General features: G+C 41.2%; 1 protein-coding gene across 1 annotated transcript in view; it reads right to left on the reverse strand.

Moving 5' to 3' along the window:
• The window catches only part of LOC125292566, a gene marked incomplete at its 5' end in the record, with an annotated part of 11,891 nt that overhangs the window by 1,345 nt on the left and 546 nt on the right, over nt 1-10,000 (reverse strand). Inside the window, 1 exon segment of the mRNA XM_048239942.1 lies at nt 9,279-9,362. Coding sequence (XP_048095899.1) covers nt 9,279-9,362 — 84 coding nt within the window.

Raw genomic sequence — 10,000 nt, forward strand, 5'->3', positions numbered from 1 at the left:
TCAAACCCAAAATCGCTGCACAAAGTGTTCATGAAATACTTGTATTACACGCGAGAAACACAAAGAAATACTTGTAGGCTAGAAGACGTGCATTTGTAATGGCGCGGAAGCAATGCAGGCCATAGTTTTGTACAAATTGAAGCAGAAATAGGCCGACACAAAACGTTCACGTGTGATGAAGTCTTGGGTAGGCTTGGGTTTTCACCTTTTCTGATTCTGAAGGAGAATATCCTTTTGGAGATTATCGATCGTCTATTGCATAGGTTCTCAAAGTGCGGCCCGGGGGCCAATGGCGGCCCGCGAAAACATTTCTGGCGGCCCGCGATGACATCTGATAACATCTGTAAAACTGTTAAAACTGTACAGCTGTACTGTGTACAACTGTACTGTGTGCTTTGAAAAGAATGGATCTCCGTTTAGTGGTGTTTCGTGGCCGTCAGGTTTTCCTGTGGTGCTTTGGTAGCTGGAATTGGCCCTGAAAAAGGCCTATGCTGATAAGAAGCAAGGCACACTGAGACTGTTTGTTCTAAATAAATTTGTACTAATTTGAAATGGACTGCAACCTGAACTGTTATATCCCAAATTTGTCTGTTGAGGGTAGAGAACCACAGGGATTGTGTGTGCATTGCAATTCTTCTTAAGATTTTCACAAGTTTTGCCAGGTTTAGCCTCAGTTACAGTATGAACTAGACTGCATTTCCGGCGGGAACTGCGAAAGTGTGCTTGCCCTGGTCCGGTCAGCAACGTGAGCAGACAGTGGCATAAGCTATGCTGAACCTGGCTTGATCCAGGCATTGTAACGGTGCCTTTCAGTGTTGGAGCAGTGGCAATATCCCAAAAGCTCTAGGAGAGGGCTATTCAACTATTGGCTTGCGGGTTGAATGTGATTCGTTGGATTTTACCTTTGGCCTGCCTTCGAATTTAGCTTTTATGACTGAGATCAAATCAATAAAAATAAAATGACAGCAGTGATTGGCTGCAAAAATAAATAATGTCAATGTCTTGCGCCTCTCAAACTGGGCTATCAGGTAACCTACAGAGGAATTGAAATTATGAAATATGACCAAGGCATTAAAAGCTACTTGTTTGTCAGGATACTTTTTCACTGATTTATTTTAAAAAAAGTATGAGCTATGAGTGTGAATGTTATATATTCCATCCCACAAATTATGTTTTACTGGTTTATTTGACAAATACTCTATATGGATTTGCTCTATAAAGACCGTATGTCTGTTTGGGATTGTTTTGTGAGCCTGGGGTTGTTTTGAGAGCCTATTGATGTAGCCTATCTCAGAATAAAGGAATACTTCATATTACTCTAAACCACCGTCTGTAAATCAACTGTATACTACTGTCTACATTGCACTATATTTCTTGACCTGTCTCTGTATGTTTCATCACCTTTCTATACTTTGCCTCACATTGCAACACAGCTCAGATCTTTGGTTGCTATGAAGGCCAGTCGTTCTAAATGGATGGTTGCTATGGCCAAAGGCCAGTTCTATCTCTGCCGTTGTCAAAGCGGGCATATCGTAGAATTCTGATTAACCTTATCTTATTTAAAACATCTCTATTTTACTTATTCCACTTCCATACAGTGGGTCCCATTAAGAAGTGGCCACTTCATTCCTTTACTTACCGTGATTCACACAGCAGCATTAATAAATTAATCTGTCACCATATGCCTATGCTTACGTTTGCAAAGAAAACATTTTAATTTGATCCACATGAAACGCTACATTTCATGTACATGTTGACAATGAGTAGGCTAGTTTTGGTTGTTGGTGGTGTTATTGCATCCCTTAGTTATGCCTACAATGCAAGTTCCCTCGATTGGAAGCTCCTGTAGACAATAGTAGACGATTTTCAAAACATCGGCGTTAGGAGTCCTTGCCACTTCTTTTAAGCCGTCACAAACGTGGGTGCTACTTTTAGGGCTAAAGTGCTTCGTGAATTACTGTTAGTAAAAAAATAGCAGTCCTAAAGTTACATCGCGGACGGTGCCAGTTCTGAGTGCAAGCATCTCAAATCAAATGACCATGGCATTCGGCTAAACAACATAAATCCCAATTAGCAACATAGCACTACATCTCCTCCTCCCTATAGCTAGCCACACAAGAAATTAATGATACTAAATATCTGCTTAGCATGCTTCTCCGCTTTGCATTCTAATAACAGAAGGGGCACATTTATGTTGACCACTACAACATGACTCATTATGTCTGTAACGTTAACTGTATAAAACACTTACTTTCATAAAGGCGACACCATCCAGCACATGAAACCGATATTTTAGGTTCTTGGCCACAAACTCAAAAGCGTGTCTCTCCTGGCCCTGTTCTAGAATCTTTGCTCTGAAGGCTGTGTTGCTAAGGCAACATCAAATAAACAAAATGATAGTCTTTCAGTATTAAATGTGTGCGTGTGATTCCGAATGGATGTGTGTGGTTTGCAATTAGAATAAACAAAAATAACATTTCAATAATTTCCCATGATAAATTACATAATATTTGCACCTTCCTTGCTTGGGAATCTCACACCGTATTTCAAGTAGGCTACACTAGTGAAATGTAATACAACGTTGCCACCTAAGCGTTCAGATAGTTCTAGGCTATTTAACATTAACGTGACATTGATTGTTTATTCTTTTCCAATCCAACTCCATGCTTTTTAGGAAAACAATCTTTTTATCATAGTACCCTCTTCAATGAGCGATTTCCAGCTCGTTTTTGTAACAGAGATAGCTGTTTATTATCCCTAGGTTTACAGAAACACCTATTCATATTAATACGTAGCCTATGGAGTGCTGCCGACCACTGTTCATTACGGCCCAGAATGCCTTGCATGTCTTTACAACAAAACAACACAGTAAAACCTAAATGCCCGTAAACATATGCATTTGCATACTTGTAACATTTTTAATAATACTCTCCCATCATGATATGTAACAATAATGAAAAATTTAATTTGAATACCGTCAATGTGAAAACAACTCTATTATGTAAGCTATATATAGCTACTGTTCTCCTTGCTATTTCAGTCCATACTATCCCATGGCAGAGCAAGGATTTCATGATTGGGCAAGGTTGCCTGGAGACATTGTGTCTGCTCTGAGACATTGTGCATACATGGAAGGCATTGTGATAGAAGGTGAATGGTGAAAAGGTGAATGGTCTGAGTTACCAAATACCCGTGGGTGGTTTGCCAAATGATGGAAACTTTTGGAATATTTCTTTTTTTTTTTTGCCTATGCACCCTCACACTGGAGTCCCCAGTTCATATACAACATATACATATACGACTTCCTGTTTCGGAGCTTCGCTGCCGATTTAGTTTGGCTGTGACGGGCAAACGCTTTCGAAAATCAAAAATCCTTCCACTAACATTTGTGAGGCTTGGTCTAAGGATAATGTCGTCAAGTTTAGTGGCGTTAGGACCAAATTGTGACCTGTGAAAATTTAGTTTTGCTTTCTGTTCAATCCAATATGGCGGACGAACGGCACGCCCACCTGTCGTCATCTTCGCGACCAACTTACACGGTACTGACGGACGTTTTAAAGTTGGAACGGTGTCTCTGTCTCAAAAGGGCCTAGAAGCTAGGAGCTGACAAAAATTAGGAGGCGGGAAAATAATAATAAAACTTAAGAAGAACAATAAGTGTGCTGCTTTGCAAGCACACTTAATTAAAATGTGTTTAATGCAATAAATATAAACTGTAGAGATGCAAACTGGTCATTAAAATTATTACAAATGGGATTTTTTTTCCAGTTTTTTATTTTTTTATTTTTCTCCCCCCACCCCTTTGGTGGCCCTCAGGTCAATGTTGGGTTCCTGAATTGGCCCTCACCAATCAAAACTTTGAGAACCCCTGATCTATTGAGAGTGATAGTCACGGTGCGTCTGTGAACGGAGGTGCGTTGCGTGTAGCCTATACGACGGTGTCCACTAGCATACCATGCTTATTTCGATCCTCTGCCCAACATAGCTTGGAGGTTGCAGTGGTAATCGTGATAATAGTGTCCGTGATGGACGTGGTACAGACAGCAAGGCTAGTAGAAATAGGGCTCTAAACTACAAAGTCACCCGCAATATGATGCAAACTTCTGGCTACTCAGATTACCCGCGATAGTTACTGATTTGACCAGGATCCTTTATTGTAGGCCTTGTGGTTATAGGCTAGTAATAGTTTACTATTGTTGGTACATCTTAGGTGTTTTCCTGTTAATTTGTTATGTGGGTAATATGACAAAAAGGAAAGTAAACCTGCTCAAATATGTTCATCCAGATGAGGTGCATCACTTGAGGTACTTGCCATCCAGCAAATTAGATGGGTAAATTTACCCCCTTCATAAACTTTTGTTTATACTCAAAGATTTTTATATTTACAGTAGGACTTTATCTCTGACCACTTTCAAGCCATGACCTTTGATATAAAAATCCAATGGTGTTGCTTTCTTAACCCTGATGCCTAGTTTGCCAGGTTTAAAAAAGTTATGAGAGGAAAATATTTTTATTTGGTGTGAAACACAGACATAGGCCTACTGTTTTTTAATGATTTTTTGTTTGTTTTTATCATTTGTATTAATATTTATTTTATCATTATTTTATTGATAAGCTAAAAATGCTAGCACAGGTGTTTAAGACTTGCACTTTCTGTTTGTAGTTTTGTGTTTGAAAATACAGTATTTTAGCATTTTAGGAAATTTAACACTGACGTGGCCCTCCAATCAGATGACATTGGCAGAAGTGGTGCCCAGCTCATTTGAGTTTGAGACCCCTGCTCTAAGGGATGCTGGGCAACGTCACTTCTGTTGACTTTCAAACAGAACAGAGAGCTAGCTCGCTACTTCCTCCCCCTCCCTCCTGTGCTGCTCCCGTGCAATTGAAACTCTCCTAAACGCGCATCTCGTCTGTGATTTGCTGGAACAGTTTGTTATGTTTTTATAAGCTAGGTTTGCCCAGGGCTTGTAGGCTTTGTTGCCGTTTTTGGAGCCTGGGCTGTCCACAGAGATTGTGTTTTTTAACAGTGTATTCAGGACACAGACAGCTAGCGGTTGGTAAGGTAATGTTTGGAGTAAGTGACATAAAAAAATGTTTAGCCTAAAAAACATGTGGCATTGCTTAGAGCACCTTTAAAGCCCCCCTGTGTAAGAAATTCCCATCTAGAGGTTAGGAGTTATATAGCAACCAGCCTCTCAAGCGCTGCCTCGTGTAGAACTACGGGAGCCATCACACATCAAAACTGACACTAGTTCTGGATTCCTAGCACGTTGAAGCATAAACTTCTCTCTGAAAGCGTAACTCTCGCCAAAATGCACCCTAGGGTGTTTTGTGAATCTACACGGTCAAAATTTAGGTTTAAAAGCATGAATTATGTTTGAGCGCCACTTTCAAAACTTGTCCGTGTTGTCGTTTTGGGTCAAATGGAGTTTTGAATGGGAACTATTTTTTGATACATGGTCGGCGTCAAAATGCTGTTTATAAAAACACTAAGAAGGCTCGACACAACATGAAACTTTCGATCGAGTATCATCAGTGTCTCTAAACATGAACTCGAGCATTGAGAACATTGTTCGTCACAGTGTTCACTAAAAGAAAGGTTTTGAACAACTCACTTGGGTTTCTGCTTTCGCTGCCATCATGCCAGTCAAAGGTGAGTTGTCCAAAACCTTTCTTTTTTAAAATGTGTACACTAACAATGTTCTCAATGCTCAAGTTCATGTGAGACACTGATGATACTCGTCAAAGTTCACATTGTGTCGAGCCTTCTTAGTGTTTTAAAATAGCCATTTTGACGATCAAAATAGTAGGCTAGTGCCCCTCGACTCCCATTCACAAAAACACCTAGGATGCATTTTGGCGAGTGCAGCTTGAATAAGCAATAACAACAACATTATGTGTACTATTTTATTGCCATTTAGCGTATGCGATTCAATGCAACTCTTTCCGGACCGAGCTAGCTAGCTATTGTTAGGACAGTAAACGGAAAATGAATGGGAACGGCTAGGTAGTAGGCTACTGCAGCTAAGGACTTTGGTTAAACTATATTGTTGCAAACTGGAATAACACGTTCAGCAACTTTGTGATTAGACTCAGTGGCGTAACAAACCAATGGTGGGCCCAGCTGCAAGAGCGCTACACGGGCCCCATACCGACGAACTTTTGGCCAGGATGCGTTAGCTCTGATACATGCAATACACATTAAGGGTGACTTCAATTGTTTATGCAAAAGGCCTGAGGCACCGTAGTTTAGTAGTTACAGATTACAATTTCAAATAAAAAACACACGACTACATATCCATTACATGTGAAAACATAAAAAAATTATTTTATTAACAGCCTGCAGGCCAGGGTAATCTAATATTACTACATTAACATCAACTCGCATGGAATTATGGGGAACACTCAATCGCCTCTTCAACCCTCTGCTGAAACTGCAAGCGTGGATTGCTTTGTTTATAAACTTCCTTTTTGAAGGAAACAAACTTAATGTAGCCTAACTTATTTAACCATCCAGAAACCAAATAAAATCATTCATATGCATACAATCCCCAATATCGCGAATTAGGCCATTAGAGTAGAAGGCCATCTTACGCAGCCTTTGTTGTGCAAAATCGTCAGCGATGTTCCCAATATTTAATGCTCTGGCTCTAAATTTTCAATGGACAGGATAGCTAACCCGCAGTCTCTCCTGCCCCCATGCTGCTCCTTAGGGTATAGGTCTTAATAAGTTTGAGTTTGGAAAAAAAAGATCGGCTTTTAGCGGTTGCCACAGTCACAGGCAATATCAGAACAACATGAGTATACACTTCCCCGAATGTGGATGTTACGCTGTCATAATCTACCACCAGCATTTTGTAAGTTGAAAAATAGATGACTTCTAGGAAATCTCTGCTTTAAAAGCAAGACCTGAATAAGGAGGAGTTGTGTTGGGAATGTCGGTGCAATGTCCTATAATGGTCTGACAAACGTCTTGCCAAGCAGTTCATCACCTGCGAGTTGAAGGGTCATAGGACGAAAAGACTCAAAACCGACAAGTTTCGCATGCCTTGCAAATCTTTGGGGAGAGCTGACCCATTATGATGTCCAGAGTTGCATTAAATACCTGCACTTTGAAGTATCTCTCCTGCATCGGTTATCTTCCGATAGATCGTTAAAGTGGCCTTCAATTAGCCTGGCTGGTGCCACCACTTCTCAATGAGGCGTGGTCTGAGGAATAAGCGTTAATTTTCTACAGATTTGAAAATGCCCAGATCCGTTTTATTGGGTGCCACGGATGTCTATCAAATGCGTCCCAACATAGCTCATCATTGTCTTGCTTTTTTCCCCTTGTTCTGTGATTGGTCCCTATCTCAGGCGAAAATTTGCTCCATGGTCTCAGGCTGCCTTAGCAGCGTGAATCAAATCGCCCAGCAGGCAGGCAGGGGAACACCCAGGCTAACCCCCACTCTCCGTGCTCTAACATTCTAAAGTTCTAAAAAAAAAAAAGGCAGAGGCGAGGTAGCGGCCGGGCCCCGGGAGGTCCGCGGGCCCTGTGCGACTGCACTTGCTGCACCTACTATGGTTACATACTGATTAGACTATTATTCCTAGCATAACTATGTTGGGTTAGGTTGTCAACTGTCTCTGGGTCTAGAAACTAGAGATCAAGTGAGCTGGTGACAGATCACAAACAAAATTATTTCTCTTTATTTATTTAGTTGGAAAATACAATGTCGGACTGTTAGGAAGACATGACTTGTAGAAAATGGGCTCGTAACTTACATTGCTGAATGTAGGGAAATTCTGCAGATGAATCCAAGCTAATGTTTTCTATGCATCCAGGCCTTCAAAGACTGGGCTGTATTTTACATATTATGTCCATACCTGGCCACCCACATTGACATTTTTAATATGAAGCATGCGATACCGCGACTGAGTAAGCCCCTGACTGCTATCTTAGATTTAAATGAGATTTTCTAAGCCAATTGGTATGCTTTGAATTGGTGGTGGTGGTAATTAAACATGAATGAGACCACTTTTATGAATGGGAAATGTTGATCTTGTTAACAAACAACTGAAAACGCTACACAGGGGGGCTTTAAGGAATATAGCAATGATGAACAATAATGTCAATGCAATACCAATGATCAATAGCCTAAAGCCTCAATGCAATACCAATGATCAATAGCCTAAAGCCTCAATGCAATACCAATGATCAATAGCCTAAAGCCTCAATGCAATACCAATGATCAATACCAATGATCAATAGCCTAAAGCCTCAATGCAATACCAATGATCAATAGCCTAAAGCCTCAATGCAATACCAATGATCGATACTAATGATCAATACCAATGATCAATAGCCTAAAGAAAAGAAAAAAAAAATAAACCATGATTCACCACTTAATTAATTAAGCGTATGCTGAACATAATATGATTTTAGACACATTTGAAAGACCCAAAACTATCGCAGGAACAGAGAGCACTGGGCAACTCATTCCACCAACAAAGAACCACTGAGGAAAAGAGTCTTGAATTAGACCAAATGTTTATGGGTCCCTCAGATGTGATTTAATTAGATTCTGGCCACTAGAGGGAGCCAGTGGAGAGTAGCTACATGTGATTTAATTAGATTCTGGCCAGCTACATGTGTCCTCGTACAGGACCTTGTGTGGAATCATGTGTCAGATGAGGTCTGATATGACTGATTATGATATGATTACAACATGTCTGATTACAATATGATTACGATATGACTGATTATGATATGATTACGATATGATTGAACCATGTGTCAGATGAGCTCTGATAGGACTGATTACAATATGATTACAACATGACTGATCTTCCTAATGTTGTCAGGACAAACTGGCATTATTTTGCAAGTGAGGCTACATGAGTACAAAAGAAGAACGCGCACATCCAGATTCAAACAGGTGCTGGACCAGAATACTTCAGAAATAAAAAATGACGTTAGTCCGCACACTGAGAACTCCGTTTTAAAAGATTTTAATTCATGTCTGAAGAAGGGTATTCAGCCCGAAACGTCACATGTGGTGATTAAAATCTTTTAAAATGGAGTTCTCAGTGTGCAGACTAACGTCATTTTTTATAAGTGAGGCTACATGCTCAGAGAAGTTCAGTCGGTCATCAATTATGATGCCCAAGTTGCATGCCGGTCTAGTTGAGGTCAGTGAAGATTAGTCAAGCTGGATGCTAATCTGCTGAGGTATGTGTGTGTGAGCGTGTGTGTTTCAGTAGAGGTCTGAGATATATGTGTGTGTGTGTATTGGTACCTGAGGTTTCTGATGCTGCTACTGAGGAAAGTCAGCAGGTTATAAGAGACATCCAGGTGCTGTAGACAAGGAAGGGAATACAACCTACACACACACACATACGCACGCACGCACACACACACACACACACAGTAGTCAGTAGCTGCAGTAGTCTGCAGAATGACAGCACCAGGGTGTGTAGGCTGGTCAGGGTGTGTGTTTGTGTGTGTGTGTGTGCGTACTCATTGGGCAGCTGTAGTAGCCTGCAGAAGGACAGCACCAGGGTGTGTAGGCTGGTCAGTGTGTGTGTGTGTGTGTGTGTGTGTGTGTGTGTGTGTGTCGTACTCATTGGGTAGCTGCAGTAGTTTGCAGAAGGACAGCACCAGGGTGCGTAGGCTGGTCAGTGTGTGTGTGTGTGTGTGTGTGTGTGTGTGTGTGTGCGTACTCATTGGGCAGCTGCAGTAGTTTGCAGAAGGACAGGACCAGGGTGCGTAGGCTGGTCAGTGTGTGTGTGTGTGTGCATACTCATTGGGCAGCTACGGTAGATTTTGAAGAAAGGACAGGACCAGGGTATGTAGGTTGGTCAGTGTGTGTGTGTGTGTGTGTGTGTGTGTGTGTATGCGTGTGTGTGTGTGGCATGCGTACTCATTGGAACGCTACAGTAGTTTACAGAAAGAACAGGACCAGGAGAATGCGTAAGCTGGTCCAGTGTGTGTGTGTGTGTGTGTGTGTGTGTGTGTGTG

This window comes from Alosa alosa, chromosome 3 (assembly GCF_017589495.1).
Source record: "Alosa alosa isolate M-15738 ecotype Scorff River chromosome 3, AALO_Geno_1.1, whole genome shotgun sequence".
NCBI classification, from domain to species: Eukaryota; Metazoa; Chordata; class Actinopteri; order Clupeiformes; family Clupeidae; genus Alosa; species Alosa alosa.